General features: G+C 40.6%; 1 protein-coding gene across 4 annotated transcripts in view; it reads right to left on the reverse strand.

The window, feature by feature from the left end:
- Nucleotides 1-3476: 3476 nt before the first annotated feature.
- WT1 (WT1 transcription factor) overlaps nucleotides 3477-18814 on the reverse strand; it is a gene marked incomplete at both ends in the record, with an annotated part of 33794 nt that continues 18456 nt past the window's right edge. For 2 of the 4 annotated variants that reach the window (XM_082282768.1, XM_082282766.1), the window contains 5 exons: nucleotides 4836-4957; nucleotides 8303-8395; nucleotides 9178-9267; nucleotides 15521-15671; nucleotides 17034-17136. In XM_082282768.1, coding sequence (XP_082138894.1) covers nucleotides 4836-4957; nucleotides 8303-8395; nucleotides 9178-9267; nucleotides 15521-15671; nucleotides 17034-17136 — 559 coding nt within the window. Of the gene's footprint in view, nucleotides 3503-4835; nucleotides 4958-8302; nucleotides 8396-9177; nucleotides 9268-15520; nucleotides 15672-17033; nucleotides 17137-18814 lie in introns of those variants that run through there. The other 2 variants (XM_082282769.1, XM_082282767.1) reach the window with 2 other exon arrangements.

Raw genomic sequence — 18814 nt, forward strand, 5'->3', positions numbered from 1 at the left:
AAAAAGGGGGAGTTTTCTTCCTGGGTTGATTTTTTTTTTTTTTTTGGCATCTCTTTCTGTGCTTTTCATTGGCAACTTGCAACAAAACAAGCTGCTTGGGTAGGATTTCTTCAAAAATCTGCTTTTCAGCAAGTTTTTCAGGGAATCTCACTAGTGAAACCAAGGGCAGCCCTTAGGATCAGTGCATTGAGAGCACACCTATTGAGAGCACACCCATTGCTGTCTGCCAGACTCACCTTTCTCTCAAACAGCTCTCACAGGACGCTGCCAGAGTGCTGGTAAGTTTCCCTAGAATGCCAAGAGCTGTTCTACATCTCTGCTGAGCAACTGGGGCTCTGAGCACTCTCTGAGGCTATTGGCCCACCACTGTCCTCTGGGTTTATCTCAACTTTACCCCCAGTTTTGTCACTGTATCCTTCAATCCCCTCTCTCCCCATAAAAGTGTCTAGCTGTCTCTTAAACTCACTTTACCATTTGCTTCTTTGACCTCGCTTGGCAACTTATCCTTGTGTTTATTATTTGAGGTGGAATAGTTCTGGCTACATTCCTGGTTTTACTCTTAATTGTCTAATTTTTAGAATGGTGTCAGTGGGGTTGGGGTTTTTTTAGCTCATCACTCTTGTGACCAGGTCTTCTGTTTCATTAGGCTCCTTTGTGTCATCAGGACTTCCAATAACTCAGAGAATCCTAATGAATCTTTTATTGGATCTTCCCAAATATTGCAGCTGGACTTTCTTGTCCATTAGTGCCATTCTGAACTGCATGCACTGCCTTTAATTACGTTTTTGTTAATTGGAGGGCAGGGAGCAGAATGAGGATCTTCCCCAAGCAAGGAAAAACTCAGTGGTTCTTCCTTTCCCTACTTGTCCCAGGGGGAAGTTACAAACAGGGCTCAAGCAGGGCTGAGCAGTAGAACTCTTTCATGCCCTCTGGCAGCAGGAGCTACCTGTGTTTGCTGGTGGCCTTTGTGTGCCCACCTCATGCTAGGAGGAGGACCTAGGGCCTTCCTGGAGGCCCTCAACCTGCTCCAGAGTTTTTTCTTGGGCTTTTAGACAAAGTGCAGGGAGCAGCTTGCTTACCATACTGGATTTGTTGTCAGGTCCCATTGATGACAAAAACAGGCTGCCCGTGACAGGAGTTTTTCAGAGCCTGTCTGGGGAATGGAAAGGAGGAAGAAACACTGGTTTAAGGCACCCACCTGCATCTTCAGGAACTGTTCCCAGCTGCTGTAAGGTTCGTTGTTGGAGCAGTGAAATGAATCCTACTGACATCCTGAAACAGATAGGCCTGGTTGGAGTGGCTTCTGAAATGAAAAATTTGCTTGACCCACCATGGAAAGAAAAGGAAAGAGCTACTTCTTACATACCCCCCCACTTCCCTTACGGGAACCATCACCTGTCTGAAGGATGGACTTCCTTCAGGTGGGTTGCCTAGCTGAAGCAACCTCCTGTTTGGTCAGTACAGTCCACAGCCATGAAGACCTGCACCAGAAGCCGATCATGTGGCAACAACCCAGGCATGTTAACTCTCATGCTTTCCTAAAGCAGACAGACATTTTGCTGTATTCACCTACCTTAGAAATATTTGTCCAAGTCAACTCCTGAATTCCAGCTGACACCATCGGAGAGGGAAGAAATCACATTCCCTTTCCTACTCAACATATTGTACCTCGTGAAGGGGCAAGAAAAAAGGGGAGTGTTATCTCTAAAATTAACATTGCCCATTTGGGGGGGCTATGGAAGCCACAGGACAGGAATTGTGTGCCAACCTCACTAAGACATTAACCATCAGCCAAAATCACATCAGTCACCATTTTCAGTTTAAGAATAGAGGGCAGAGGCATATAAGATTTGCTCAATTAATTGTGGGATTGAAAATTTTCCAGAGAGCTGAGGATACTTGTAAGATATAATAGAGTGCAGCCCCCTCATCTTTCATACAGAGGTCAAGCTCACAGAAACTCAGCCTGCTGATCAGTCTCTGCATGTCCCAAAATGAGGAACTGCATGCTGCAAGAGCCAGAGTCTGGGTGCTGCTTCTGAAAAATTCATTCAGTAAAGCACTTCCATAAAGGTGGTTACCTTGCTGATAGAGTCTCGAAAACAGGGAAATGAAAAGCAAAGACATAAAATGCCTTTCATAACAAACACTGTAAAATAACAGGGAATAAAAATTTTTAAAATCTTGTAAACATTTACCATTGTCCTCTCTGTGCTTGGCAGGTTGGGGGATGTAATGATCATCAAACAGCAGAGTAGCAGTAAGTCTTTCACTGAAAAAGTGGTGACAGCAAAAGCGAAAGGACATGCTCTGTCACTCATCAACCCGCGCTTCATTTTTTGTAGCCATCTACCATTATTATTTGGCATGTGATTCCCCAAGCAGCAAACCATGGCTGTAGTTATTTACCGGTCACTGGAAGTCTGGCCTATGCTGCAGTGGAGTTTTGGTTGTATTTCATAAAAGATAGTTTTATTTATGTTTGACTGATGCAGACAAAACGGGAGGCTGATTTTTCTTTTTTTGGCTTTCAGTGTAAACACTCGTGGCAGCTCTCTATTTTGGGTGCAGACTGAAAAACAGATTGTTTTGTAGTTGCAGAAGTCTGCTGTGCAAGTCAGAGGACATTGTTATTGCAGCTGAACTTTTCTTTCAACAAAGCAGGAGGAGTTGCTTTATTTTTTAATTCTGTGCAGTTTTATGTACACCATTCGCTCCAAATATTTGATGTTTGCCACACTTGTTATGAGTTTCTCCAGAGAGATGCTGTCTTTTGGCAGCGAAAGATAAAGTTGACTGATACAAATGAGTCACAGTACCCCAACAGTAATTAACAGTGATGCAATACCCAGGCGAAAAAGAGGACTTGAAGAATTAACTGTTGAGTTTTCTTGACGATGCAGCTGCACTTTAAGAGAGAAAGCTCAACCCATCATAGAACTCCATTGTGTACATTAGAGAAAAAAGCTTGGCAAGATACATTAAAGATTTTTGCTAAAGAGATACAAATATTTTGCAAGGGCAAAGGGCTCTGAGGCAGGCTGTACTTACTTCCAAAGAAAAGCAGGCAGTATGACAAAGAAACAGTAATATTTCTTTATCTTCGTTTTCACACTTCATCATCTACGAAAGACTGTCTTTTTCAACCTGCTGAACTGATTTAAGCCACCCCAACTCTAAATTAACTTTTACTTAAAAGTCAGTCTATGACATCCTAATCTAAGAAGTTATCTGTGCTTATGGTTTCAGCCCAGTTCTACAGAAGGCCAGTTCTGCTATTTATAAACGGGATTTTACTGTTCTATAAAGTTCTTACACAAATCTCACGGGTCGAAAGAGAAGGAATGGTTGGGTAAGAAGACGAACGACTGAAGCAACTGCTTTATAGCACAATATGAAACTTGACACTGTTTTCTGCTGCCAGTATGATTCCCAAGTGAGATGGATAAATTGTGGTCAAGACCTGGACAGGTTAACTAGTGGTCATCAGTGCTGGTGGTACCTTTATATACAAAAAAAAAAAGGGATACTATTGGACAGGGCATTTGAAATTTAATACCAGACATGAAACAAGACATCTGTTGGACTCTCATTTGTTTCTCTTTGAATGGGCTTTAATTGAAAGCTCAGTGAAAAATGCAGGTTACATTCTTAGTGTTATCAATAGTTTGTAACAGCAACAACATCAGAACAGTGATGCTTCTAATCTTTATACATTTTCTAATTGGAGATGTCTAAGAGCAATACATTATCAGATATATATATATACACACAATCTCAAGCAATTAAAAGTAAATAATAAACCCCTCCTCCCAAAACCCTGAAATAATATATTTCCTTACACTAATAATGTCTTTTCCACATATACTTGACAAAGAGTCTTTTTTTAAGTTACTTATCTTAAGAGTAATCTGTTAATGGAGATCCTGGACCAGCCCCACTAAAAGTTCAGTTTTAAGTTTATACAGCTTGCTAGCCACATAACCAGTGTGGCTTTACATTGTAAACAAATCCCAAATGTCTACAATGATTGGAATTAGTTTTCTGTAAAGGAGATCTATGCATCTCATGATAGAATAAGTTTAAACCAATACATTAAAAAGAGAGAGAGAAAAGGAGATAGCTAATTGACAAACAGAACAGTTTTGAGGGTTCAATTATGCAATTATTTAAAAACCAAGTTAACTTAATGGTAAGATTCTTATTTTCTCCACAGAGAGGCTCTGGTTCATCTGGTTTTAGCTGCTCTAGAAAGACAACCTTTAAAAAAAGGTTTGATTTGTGAAATTCACAAGCAGAGCTTCCAACTCTAAAAGCCTGCCCTCTGGCAGTAGGAGTACAAAGTTTACCAGAAGTACCTCAGGTGACTGTTCCTTCCCTTTGTGAGGAAAGCTGCACTAGCATTCAGGAACCTCAGCATATGCAGGGATGATGTAAGCATAGAGCTAACCTTCAACAGGGAGGAGTCATCCTACCCACTGCAGGAATTAAAAAGGTACAGCAATCTGTACCTAGAAAAGCTCAAGTGAAAATAACACAAAAAAGCCGGAGACAGACATGAAAGCTAAGCACAGTTTATAGTAATCTCGAAACTGTGGCAATCTTGCTTACTTTTGTACAAAACAACAAGTAAAAATCTCTTGAACTTATTGAATAGGAACTTGTGTAGCTCCAAATGGAAGGCAAGGCTGAACAGAATCCTACGGTTTAGTTAACTTGTGTCAAATAGGATGCGAAGACAGCTGCAGCTCTCTGACAGAGGTGATCGAAGATGGCTGAGAAAGTTTGCAGTAGCTTATAATGTCCCATCTGGTTTTTTCACTTGTTTGAACTGTCTAAAGGGCCAACTGCAGTTTAGTCATGTTCCTCTGGTGCATGTTGTGATGACGAACTAATTCATCAGACCTGGCAAATTTTTTTTGACAGCTGGGCCACCGGCAGCTGAAAGGCTTTTCACCTGTTAACAAAACACCCTGTTATTAGCTGAGCATACAGCTCATCTGAGACACTGCTGTTTGTTTTCTTTCTGCAGGGTTGTGAGGAGCTGGCAGAGCCCTTGTCAGGAGGAAAGGAACCCTGGGCTGTCCTGAGAGGGCGTGGGAGTGCCCCCAACTCCTGCTCACATCAGCGCTCAGTGCTTTCCTACACCTGCCTCAGCTGATGTTTAACAACAGCCTTTTCAGATGGCGTAGAACACTTTGCAGTGGTTCATTCCTGAGGACGGGCCCTTGCTGAACACCGTGTTGCCATGACTATGCTACTCTTGGCTCTCAAATGACCAAGTTTCAAAGTCACTCTGGCATTCACACAAGCTTCAGTCACACCTCGGGCGGTGGTGCAGACATACTGTTAGTCACTGTGGAAACTGTCAGTGACTATTTAGAGCTTGATCTCCAGTCAAGGGGAGTTTTTTCCAGCTAATTCAACGAGTTTTGGCTGAAGTTCTTTGAAACTGGTGAGTGTAAGTGAATATGGTAGAAGCAACAGAGTTCAGCATGAAGTCTGCTGAGCCAGACTCAAAGTTTTCCACTACCATCTAAGTAAAGTGGATTTGCATCTATGGGAGATGTCAAATGCTCAAAATACCATTTTTCTAATATTTTCATGAGCATAATATTCAAATAACTCCAAGCAAAGCACATTCAAATTTAACAAGAAATGCCACCACTTTTTAACTGTTTGACCTGGTCTCTTGATTTCCTACAATGTTTAAGTGGAATTTCAGGCTGTGTTTCTGATTCCACAGGAATGTGGATGGAATGCTTTCATTAGCTCAGAGCAGTTACTCATGCTTCTTTTTTTCATTTTCTTTTTTTCCCCCCTCAAAATAAATGCAATATTTTAAAGTAGGTTCAGCTCTGGGGCTGGGCTCTTCAATGCTGTCTACACATCTCATCCTCTCCAACACCCTCCAGACACAGCAGGGTGGTAGAACCTCACCAAGGAATCTTCTCCTCTTATTTACCTCACACTTTGGGCATTTTGCAAACCAAATGCAAATTCAGGCAAAACGGGATTTGCATAAATGTGTATTTCTGTTTGCAAACTGCCATGCAAGGTATTTTGGGTGGGAGAGGGTTGCCTAAAATCTACTTTATCCATTCAGCATAGATGCTGTCAAAAGCATCAATTATCTCCCAACAGGGCATAAAACACTGTGGGAAAAAAATTGATCTGGTCAAAAACCACGGATTGTATAAACTGGTCTTCTTTCATCAGCATTAGCAAAACCATCCTGTGAACTGAAGTGAGGTATCTATGACTGACCAGCTCCTCACAGATCTGCCACAGTAACAGCAGCAGAGTTTCACTGTTTCACAAGCAGTCCTGGTTGTCCTCTCACAACAAGGGGGAAGCAATCTCTATTGGTTCTGTGCTCAGCATAAATTACTTTGCACTTCTTCGTGGTGCAGATACCAGAAATCACATTTCCATTGCTAAACATATCTATGGATGGATAAAACTTCCTTTGATTATTTTTTTTTGCTTTCAACAGCAAAGACTGCTGTTACAGTGAAAATTTTTGTGAAGATAAAACCCCTGAATCTTAACAAATAGTTTGGCAGTTGACTTAAAATTAGGATGGAATTGCATGGAAGCCACCTGTGCTTTGCTTCCTGGAGATTTAACATGGAGCAAGTTAACTTGATCTAGGTGTTTTGTCACAAAGTTTAGGGGCTACAAGAAAGAAACAGGAATGAAGCTACAGGGCAAGGTGGAGATGAAAGATCCCCACCCACCAGTTGTGCTTATTCCCCTCAGGAGCTGACACATCCAAAAGTGCTGTCAGGAGCAGCTCTGTAACACCAGCCCAGGTCCTGTGCCAGTGGCAAGCAGCAAGCCCACCGGAAGGTCTGTGCTGCCAAGCCGGGCTGCCTGTGCTCAGGGGCTCAGACCACAGGGAGCCACGGGGAACTAGGACAGGGAGAGGAGTTTCACTAGCAAAAAAGAGAGCAAGTTCTTCTCTGTAGCTAATTTGGGCTAAAAACATTACTGAAGTCATGCAAGTTCTGAATTGGCAGATCAGTTAGCAGTGAAATGTGATGGGGAATGCAGTTTATCCCAGCTTGCCAGCGTGTTACAACCACTTGCCATTTTGCCTCTCCCAGAACATTACCTCTTGCTGGTTAAGAAAACATCTTTCTTCATGCAAATGCACAGAGACCCAGGCCCTGCAGCTCAGCAGGACCATGGGGAGAACCCAGGAACACAGCCGTGCCCTTTGCCATTTGCAGATTGCAAGTGTAGATATGGCCCTTGGGTGAAGCATTTATTTGGCCAGTGCCACAGAAAATGCCATTGTTCTCAGGTGAATCATTTCCTTTATTAAAATTTCTCTTTTATTTTTGGAAGTCTGAAATATGTGTTTTTATGGTCCAGAAGAGAAAAAAGAGTTCTTAGCAGGGAGAAAAAGATTTTCAGGCTCCTTGTCCATCTGTACAGAGACTGAATTTAAAAGGTTAACACCAGTATGGAAAACACCGTGACATCCAACAACATGCCAAAGTGCTCGGTAGACAATTACTTGGTAAAAACACTGCATACATAGCAGAAGGAACAGCAAATGTCAGTACACAGGAATAATTCTAAAACTTAAAACTAAAATACAGAGGTTGCTGCAGTTGCTCCTTAATGGTGTTTACATTTATGTGAGGGCAGAGTAGACTAAAATGGCCTCCTTTTTCCCCCGCTGTATTTACATGAAATACTACAGTTTCTACAGAAAAAAAAGGTCCTCGAATATTTGAGTAAGCTTTTACTTTAGTGTCTGTCAGTGTGAGTTTGCAAAAGGCACTGCTTTTATCTTCTGGAGAGATTACAGTACAAGCAGCAACAGCAAGAGCTTTGCCGTGCTATCCTGCATTAGGCTCAGCTGACACTTGGGAGAAGCATGAGTAGGCATGAATACTTTAGATTACAGACCTTTGGCTAGAGCTAGAATTAAATTTTCTATCTCGTAGGGTTTTTTCAGTAAAGGCAGTAGATCAGCTTGACATTTGTGGGCTGAGACCATGAGTCTCATTTCATAATAGCTGACAAAATTTATTTTGCCAAGCTGAAATTTCTTTAAACATTAAAGAAGAAAGCATAGTTTCTAAAATCACCTAAATCCCTTTGTGAAAAGTGACTATCATGCTTTGGGAATACAGCCACACTGAAAAATCAGCACACTCTGAAATTCTTTCTGCTGTTTTGAATATTTAACTCCTGGTTAAGACACTTTCTAATCACGTAATTTACAACAACATTGATTTAAAATTTAAAAATAAAGAAATATAAATGTGAAGAAAAGTTTACGCACTTGTTTTACCTGTATGAGTCCTGGTATGAGTCTTCAGATGATCAGATCTGGAGAACTTTCTCTGACAGGTTTTACACTGAAAGGGCTTCACACCTAAGAGAAAAAAAAAAAAAAAAAAAAAAAAAAAATCTATTCTTATGTCCCAACACTTTTTGGAAGGGTAAATGAAATCAGATATTTCTGAAGTTTCAAAAGTCTGGATTTTTTTTTTGTTCTAGTTACTGTAACTGCTCCGCCCAGCTCTGTGCCTACACATTACAGAAAGTTAGTCATTAATGAGGCTAGCATCCCCTTGTAACCTCCTCTTCCAGTGTCTGGGTCTGAAGCATCTGAACAGCCCCATCATAAACAAACTCCAACTTAAACCATTGCACCAAGGAGGATCTGCAAACATTGTTAATCCTGATCCTGTGGCTTGGCCCTGTGAGTATCGTGAAGGAGCAAATAGGATAAAAGAAAAATCAAGGTGCAGAAATCTATTTTCATGCACTCCCAATAGGTTTAACTTACTTCACACTGCTACTTTAAACATCACACAGAGTTCTTGGGAAAATCTTACACATTGGCAAATTTTTCTTGCAGAACTGTTTAGTTTTAAACAGAATATATTCCCAATACTGGGCATGCAGTATAGAGGAAACAGTTTCATTAAGAGAGTTGTTTCAAATGGTGGTGTCAGGATGTAAAAGTCACCTAGACAATCACAGTAGGCCAATTAAAAAACCTAGTCACAGCCTTCTCCTAAAATTAACTTCAAGAATTCAGTGTTATGAGCAGACAACATCAGAAAAATGGAAGTTCAGGAGTATACTCCAGGCATCACAACTCCTGTATAAAGATGAACTCTAATTAGTAGGCAAGTCTTGTCCACAAACCTGTGTGTCGTCTTTGGTGCCGTTTGAGTTGGTCTGAACGAGAAAATCTTCGTTCACAGTCTTTAAAATCACACTGATATGGTTTTTCACCTGGAGAGGAAAAACAGTTTATCAGAAGATGTGCCTAAATGAGGGAACACTTCAACTAGAATCAGAAGAGGAAACGTGTTGGTCTGAAAGACTCCTCTCAGTCTGAAGCGGTCTAGTGGCACACCAGGACAGATTTGATATAAAGCCATACAACTCTGCTGGAAAGGCTGGCATAATTCTACTGCATTGACACTGATACTGAATCTGCTCATTCGAAGAAAATAGTTTATTAGGTTAAAGCTGCAAAATAATTCAGGTTGAGTGAATTTTTATTTTTTCTGCTGGAAAAAAACAGGAATGTCTTGGTTCATATTTTTCTAAAAACCCCATTAAACCCTTTCCACCTGTTTCAGTAACACATGATTCATACAAAGGAACAACTTGCAGTTTGAGCTAAATTGGATTTAAGGCAAAAACTAAATAAGTTCCATCCACATAGGTGGCAATTTTAACCACATTAAATTAATTAGAAAAAACTGAGCAAAATTCAACCTCAGAAAAAGACATATTCTTCCCCAAAACACAAATTAAGTTTCTTCCACAAAGGGCCATTAAACAGAACTTCTCACATAGCTACACAGCTCCCACTGGCAAGTCCATGAATTATTGCAAAGCCTCATCTAAATATAAACTCTTCCCCTCCTCCCATGCAGTTCAGCAGAGATCCTCAGGGTGGGATTTCTCTGGGACGAAAAGTGAGACTCTGAAGTTTTTAGAAAGAGAAATCCCTACAAGCAAGGTCTCAAAAGATCATAGATTTCAATGCAAAGGTCTTCACCAGCCACATAAACATGCAAAAAGAAATGCAGCAGTTGAGGAGTCTGAGGAAAAAGGGGAATACTGCCAGTGGGTAGCAGAGCACAGAAGTGGTGAAATTCGGCCAAGACAAGCCAAAACAATGCTTATGCTGTTACAGGAGGAACTCTATGATCTTCCAGATCTGACATAATCTAAACTAAGGTCCCTTTGCACAACAGTGGAATCCTGCTGCAGCCTCAGATATAATGACATTTATACCCACATAAAGTCTGATTCCAGTGCCACGGCACAGAGGCTTCAGCACGAGCAGGAATGAAACATTTCTCACTGCAAAGCTGGGAGGATCCTGGGCTTTATCTGGGACGTACACACAGGAGCAGCTGGGACCTGCTCTGTCTGCTGTGGGAAGCTGAGATGTAAACCAAAGGTCCTGTGGGAAGGACCTACGGGAAAACATCAGCTGGAGGGGGCAGTGGGTTTGATTTCTCTCTGTTTAATTTTAAAAACATATCACTTTGATAAACCTTCATTGCAGGTGTCTGCATTTCTGATTCTGCTATGATGAGGAAATGTATTCTGGTTGCACTGGTATTCTGAGACACCAAAGCAAACCAGTTTAGTTTAAAGCAGATGCCTTTTGATCCAGGTGACAGAGAATAAGCAGCACATTAAGGAGAGCATTCCAAATTCATCCTGGTGTAGCTAAAATAAAAATTTTACAGAAGCAACTAAATCGGCAAGAATAAGCTAACTTCCTGTGACAGTCACCCCAAGGAGTTTACTGATTCTCAAACCTAGGTGTGGACAATTTCTATGTCTGCTGTGCTTAATTTATTAGCATAAGAGATTAAAGTTGCCACAGGTGTTTGAAATAGTTCCATACACTTTGACCGCAAGGACTCCCTGGGGGGTGCCTGCTTTTCAGAAACCACTTACTTCCAAGGAATTCAACCCTTTGGCAGATTTAAGAGGGGGAATGTCAGCAGAGCAGAATGCAGTGACAGGATGATTGTCTGCTAATTGCAATATAAACTTAGAAGATGGTTAAGGAGGCATTGGAATAAAACAGCATAGAGGGTCTGATGGCATGCACATGAAAGTATTTCTTTAAATACTTTGGAAAATAATGTTGATTAAATTAAAGACACATTTAACTCATGCATATACTAAGGGAGTCAATCTAAAATGTTTACATAGGGATATGGTGACACTGGGAAGAAAACAAAAAGCAAATAAACAAAAAGAGGCACAACATTTGGACAGAAATCCTAGTTTCGCTTTCCTTCTACATCTTCCATGTCAGCTGTCAAAGCTGACTGTCACATGCCTGTGAGCTCCCATAAATTTCATCAGAACAGGACAACAGAAACATCCCAGATTAGAAAAAGTCTGTTAGTACCCCATTAAATTCCCACAGTGAGAGTGTCTCATTTCCCCAGGCCTATCAAAGCCTCTCCAGTAAAAGGCTAAAATCTCTACGTATGAAAATATCCAGCAATGCCGTCACCTCCTTATGTGAACACGTACAGTCTCAAAACAAAACAGGAGATGCAGATGGAGCTTCACCAGCCCTTCTACCTGAGACATGATTACCTACACTACTGAAAGAGGGCACACAAAAAAAAGGCTGAACTTAGTGCATTATGAAATAGTAAAGATGAGAGAGGGTAGAGGGAATGGCATGTCTTTAATATTTAGGAAAATAATTTTTAAGAAAAAGCTCAACAGTTGTAAGACAAGTGTGAATCTGCCTTTGCACATATTGCAATAAATGCTTCTAATAAAATAAACTTATTTTATAAAAAATAGCTAACTTACACTAAGGGAAGTGGGCGCATTTTCTCAGGAGCAAATTCATTTGCTCAGATGCATGGGAAAATAGAATATTCTACTGCTGTAACAGTTGCACAAAATATTCACAGTCACTGCTTTTAATTAAGGAGTTCTGCAAGAGTAAAAGCCTGTCACTAACTAGAACAGATGAGAAAAGGAGGCTCATCTTGAAACCAGAGACTGCAAGTGTGAATGGGAATCTGAAGGCTGATCTGTATTCCCTTCACCAATTTAAACCCCTTTTCTTAAATAAGTACCCACTTAATCAAACGAGTCCCATGGGCACAACTTTGCCTTGCTAATATTGCATTTTTATTCAATATAATTTGCTTTAGCAAACTCACACAAAAAACATGTTTATTTATTTAGGAGGGAGCCTTTATAGTTAACATCTTCTGTCATCTTCACACCATGACAGCTGTGACATGTCATTACTATTCTGAAACTAATCTTGTATTTTAGATTCATAAGTATTTTTATTTTATGCTGTAGAAATACCAGCCTGAACGGATACAGTTACCCTACCATAAAGGACAACCCTCCTGATCTACACATTCTCATCCTCCATTGCAGATCATACCTGCAGCTGAGCCTATTTAGACTAAAGACTATCCCTAGCAAACAGGCAGAGGATATTCTCTCTGCAAACCTGTTCAGCTTCGTGTTGGGATAAATCCAGTTTTCCCAATGAGTGGCACTGAACCCAAACGTTCTCTGGCAAGAGTGCTGGTGCTTCCACCAGAGGTTAAATTTATGGAGGTCTAGACATCAGTTTGTTTCTGCAAGGAAGTGCCTGAAATCTGCCACAGAATGACAACTCACATTATTTGCTTTGAACAAACTGTTGAACAGTTAGACATATTTCTGCATTTCCTTTCAGAGGCCTATCTGCTGCAGCAAAATACACCAAGATAAGAAAAAAGCTTTTTTGGCTGTACATGTTTCAATAAAGGCATTGTTAAGAACAGATAAGCAGCCTCGGAGGGTACAAAGTGTTAACATATTTTCAGCTAAGGCTATTTGAAACATTGGTAAAAACTGACTACAGAATCCAACTTTGTGTTTCAGGGCCTTGCTTGGTTTTGCAATACTGCAGCTGGTGAAGAATAATGGAAGATCTGATGAGCCAGTCCTTTGTATGTATCTATTATAGAAAGAAAATACATAATCTAGAGGCAACAATATTCTGCAAAGACACAGTCTTGTGGTTTAATATCAGATATATGTAACAGCCTGTTTTCAAATCATGTGTTCATCATTTAAAAAATTGACCTACCACTACACTAAGATAGTGTAAGGTGGAAGAGCTCCAAGCCATGAGTGAGTCCAGAACTAATAAACACTAATAAAAGTTTTGTTTGATGAGAAGAGGTGTACCAAACACAACCACACTATTTTTGGAGAAAACTGGTTTCCAAATTTTGCTTTTGACATGCAGGAGAAACAAATCAGGGTTAGACAAAGACATGAAGTTGCAAAGGAGACTGGAAATGGATCTGCATCACAACAGTGGGTTTGACTGCCCCGAGCTCCTGAAGAACATGGTGGTGGAAGACCTTTATGGCCACTAAGTCCAGACTGTCCACACATCCAGCAGCCAAGAAAATATGATAACTGGGAAGTTATCCCCTCCAGATGCTCCCACAGGTCACCAAGCAATCCCAAAAACTAGGGCTGATAGACCACAGGAGGAGAGGAAATGAAGAGCATCATATTCTAAGCCTCCACAGCAGGTGGGAATTTGGTAAGTAGAATTCCCAGATGATAATAATAGGAAATGTCTAGTACCCATTCAAGAGGCTGAGGACAAAAGCCTGTCAGCTGATAAAGGGGAAAGCTCCCTTCTGATCCTAAAGCTGAATGCATCAGCCAGGCAGGCTACCCAAGCAATTTTCATTCCAGCAGTGAATCATCCCTTGCTTTCTGTCTTCAGCTGCAAGAATCCTTGAAAGCTTACATGGCAATGTTGGTATCAGCAAACACAAGCTGGCTTGGGAAACAAGCTGGCCTCTTATGGAAAGAAACTTGGAAAGATTTGAGAGATAAATAATTTTTGCTGTCAACATATCAAAATGTATGGGCAGAAAAATCTGCACCCACTTGTATAGAAAAGATGTTTAAGGGGAAAAAAAGTTTTTCCTCTACCCAGTTCCACTACAGCATGGACCAGAGGAGGGGCATGTATGACCTCAAAGACAATGGGAGAAGCCTCTCTGGGGGTGTTAGACAGACACAGGTCTGTCCCCTACTTCTTTTGGAAGTTTTCTGACTCTAAAAACCTACATTATATATTATATTAAAAATCTTCTACAGCTAAGGAAAAAAAATTAAATATGTAAGTTGAAGTCCTTGTGATTCATTCAGAAATAACATTGGGAAAGCCAAGCAATGAAATGGAATAAAATACAGGAGCAGAACAAGCAAATAATAACTGCTAAAACACAGAGTAAATCAGTTTAGGAATGAAGGAAATAGTGATTATGAGAAAAAAATCAAATCTGTTTAGGCATCATGGAGAAAAATAATGAATTTAATGGCCTTCAAAAGATTTCCAAATTTTCTTGTTTCCAATTTATTTACAGAAAATAGAAGAGCATTCCTGTAGACCTTCCTTTCTAAAGATGAACTTGAGCTTACAGTCTAAAGTATCTTAACTTTTTAATTTCAGCAGCTCTGAAGAGAGCTGGCTCAATATTTTCTGACTTGCCCATTCATTAAATAAGAGTGCTTTGTGTGCATTTCTCACAATTTCACACAATTAACTAACTGAATGGTCTCCAAAAGGAGAAGATTGCACCTATCAGTTATGGAATGTTAGACAATCTGCTAGGTCACCCAGCCTGGGCTGCCTTCCTGTTCTCTTCCATCCATTTGATCTTCTGTCATCAGTGGTTAACTGAATATCCGTATCTACAGATTTCATCCACAGACTTCTAGGCAAGCACAGAAAGAACTGCCTAAATAAAAATATGACTGGCAATCAAAAAAACTCCCAAAAAATCCTAAAAACCCATAAGAAACATATCTGAATATATATCATAATTTTACACATCCAACACCATAAATCTCCCAATACAGGAAGTAACTCTGTTTACTCTTTGACAAGGTGCAGCAGAGCATTTGATTTCCACATTTTGAGATTTTATTTCCTGAACTCAGGCAGAATCCAGACATTAGCCTCCAAATGACTGGCTTCAGGCTCAATCCTTCATGGAAAGATCCCACAGCAGGGAACATATTCACCAACCTCTGCCTCCACCCCCCAACCAGAAAAGGCTTACACAGGAGAGCCAGAGGATGCTAAATGTCTAGGTTCCTCTTGCAGGGGAAACTTCTTAATAATTAACATTAGATGAGATTTGGAGTGAGATTCAGTGGTCCCAAATGAGGGGGGAAAGCAGAAAAAATAATTAAAAGAGAGAACAACTCACAGCCCTGCAATAGTAAGAGAGAGAGGGAGGTGATCTACTTGCTGCAGTGTGTTTTTCTTCACTAGATCCAGAGAGCCTTCTGCTCCAAAAGAGGGGTTGGCCAGCTGACAGAGCACACACTCGCTCATCTGATGGATTCTCCCGCTCCCTGACCTGGCAGAGCGCTTCTTGCCCCTTGTTCTATCCTAAACCCCGCCTGCCCACTCTGCTGTGCCATGATTTATACCCACCAGTGTGCTTTCTGCTGTGCATCTGCAAGTGGGACAGCTTGAAGTATCTCTTGTTGCAGCCAGGGTAGGCACACATGAAGGGACGCTTCTCGTTCGTCTCACTCGCCGACCGCACAATGGTCGGAGCCACCCCGGGCACGCGCCGGACGTCCTGCAACGACAGACACCTGCTAATGCCACATGTGTGCTCTCAGCTTTGACTTCACACATTCAGCCACCCAACACTTCCCCAGGACAAAGAGATGCTTAAGCAGCTCGCACTGGAAACAGGCAATTTTATGTCATTCTACATCAACAACCTTAGTACGTCTTAATCTGCTCTCCGCAGAGTGTTAAAATTATTCGAAGGTGAAGCGCAGTGAACTCTGCTCAGTGAATTCTCTCACTGATGTTTGTATATGAGATTAAATGGCCCACACTCTGACCTCGTGTATAACCACACAATCCTGGCAGAACTCTCATTGCCACATAAAATAGTTCTAAGTTTATACCAGTGTAAGAGGTAAGAGCATGAGCCAGAGGAGTATTGTCCTTTTTATTTCAAGTACTCATATGAAGTTAAAGGACAAGGAAATGGATGTCTTGGATTAACACACACTGATTAACAACAAAAACAAAAACAACTGTCTAGGTGGAGCTGGTGAATAGTTCAGCCTTAATGCATTTTGGCCACTGTCACAATGTTCCACCAAAGATGATCTCCTCCTTCTGGAATAATTAACTTCCTTGAACAATGTCAACCACTTACTTTTATTCACTCAACAAAAGCTGGCTCAGGAGCCTGTTTCTGAGAGCTTGCCACTGAAAAATGACCTGCTAAACTACACACAAAAGGAAAAGGAGAAAAGATGCTATCTAAAAACACTGATGTATGTTGACAACACAGAGAAACACAGAAAAGACAGATAGTCTGTAATGACTTTGCCATCAGTTTTAACATGGTATATCTTTTACAGGGGTATTTAATAATGATATGACTGTCCCAGAAAGGGAGGAAATTAACTCCCATGGATGGCAAGCTCCTCCCAAATATTCACTAATTACTTAGTTATGAGGAAACAATCCCATATTTTGTTTGAAGGAAATACATTTGAATTAGTAAAGTTTCAGAAACACATAAAAACAAAATGTCATCTAAAACTTTCATATATGTAGTTATTAGATAAAGTCCATCATAACCACAGAAGCTTCACACGGCCGGAGTGATTGGAGCTAGAATTTGGAAACTGGATCACGTCTTTTAGATGATCCTGACAAGCTGGTAAGGAATATTGCCTTACAGACACATTTCAGAAGAAGAAATAAGCCATTTCAAGTGACTGTGTCAGAAAGCAATGTTATGTTAGAGTTCAATGGCTTCAGTGAAGCCAGGACACTTACGTAAAGCATTTCTTGACAACGCAGGGAAGCTGCAAATCAAGGATGGGTTTACAAACACCAGTGAAGTAGTGAATGAACACTGTAAACAGGCAGCAGTTTTACTTCCCCAAGAGGAATGCCCCACAACACTTACCTGTATGCCTCTAAAGACTCCATGGGTGTGTATTCTGTACTGGGCCCCACAGCTGTATAACATGGGAGCACTGTGGTTCTCATTTTCATATCCCGCTGTATGTCTGTAAGTAAAGATGGGAATCATGAAAAAATTAAATCTTTTTCAGTATTCAGCTCCATGTGAGAGGTTTCTTTTCTTAAGTCAGTGATAACATATGCAGAGTTTGCTTTTACAGCCATGATATCCAAGTTCAAGCAAAATTCACCAATGGAAACCTGCTCTGCCTTCACATGGATCTGCTCCTGCTGGCACAATGCACTGACTCCATACAAACATCTATTAGTATCCATTAAGGCATCCAGGGGGAAAAAAAAAAGAAAAGAAATTGTCATTATTTGAACTCTGATGTATTTCCACAAAGATTTTAGGTAAGAGGAAGAAATTCGCATAGCACAACGGTGTCATGTGCACATGTTCACGTTATTTATCAGTCAAACGTGGGGCTGGCTATTGCTAATATCTTCTGGAATGAGCAAAATGCCTCAAGTTTCACATTAAGTGCAGTGGATTTTTGTCAACACCTCATGACTCAGATATTACCCGATACTACCAAGCAAGTGATGACATTTATAAGAATAGCAGTCATGTACTCATAAACAAAGATTACAAATCAGTGTCTGAACTATTTATCCCACATATCAGCTTGCAGGATGTGCTACAAATTTATCCTTTATAAAAATAAAATTAAAAAAAAAAAAACCAGCCCATCCCTACTATATAAATTTCCAAGATTTCTCATGCAGCACATTAATTTTAAGAATATTTAACTTTTGGTGTGTTTTGGGGTTGCCACAGCCATATGTTTTGTCTAATTATGTTCTTCAAAATCCTGTGTTCTCATGTCCTGAATGTTGGAACATTGCTGTGTCTCCTGTTTGCAGCCTTTTTAATGTCAAAATCACGTAGATACATCTTAGGTTTAATTTTTGAATGAGCATGTTACATTATCACTTGTAGAAGTATACATTGGCAATGGCAAGTGTGCATGTTTTACACAACACCAGAAATTAGAAAGCCCAGAACAAAACCCCAGGGCACACAGCTAGGGACAAAGATGGATATGTAGGATGTTATCCCAGTCTTTGCCAAATGCTTGCAATAGCAATTTGAAGGGGTCCCTGAGGTCCAGACTCTCATTTCACTGGTCCTTTCTCTTCACTCAAAGTTCATGTGCAGAGTAGAATTACAAGGAAGTTTTAAAGCTCTTAAGTGATTTGCAGAACAGGCAGTGGAACTGGAATGCGGGACATGTCTAAAGGGTTTGTGAACCTGGCCGTAGAGGAGGGGAGCAGTGTCTGGGAGCAGCTCTCCCTGCAGAGGGTGGGCTGCATTCCTCACCATTCACCCCCGTAGCAGCTGGCAGGCTGCTACCTGGCAGATGTGCTCTCTGAGGTCAGTTCTTTCACTGCTCTACAGTGCTAATTTCAAATCCTGGCTCCACCTGACTATTCAAATCAAAGGCTACATCTTTTGAGAAGGTATGCTCTGCTTATTTCAATTTTAATTCAATTTTAAGGTGATAGTAATGAAATAAGTTATGGAGGGGTGGAAAATAAGTATCTCTGTTCTGTAGTAATATCTGTAATAATAGATAAAGAAAATACCATCAGCTGATTTAAATAGATTAAACTATTCTGTAGATATGTACCATGTCCAAATAAATAGGGTCTCCTCTCTGCCCAGGGCCCAGAAGTGGCCTTTTGCAGCCTAATCCAAGTAACAAATTACCATTTGCTATC

The sequence above is a fragment of the Coloeus monedula genome, assembly GCF_965178545.1.
Source record: "Coloeus monedula genome assembly, chromosome: 6".
In the NCBI taxonomy this organism is placed as follows: domain Eukaryota; kingdom Metazoa; phylum Chordata; class Aves; order Passeriformes; family Corvidae; genus Coloeus; species Coloeus monedula.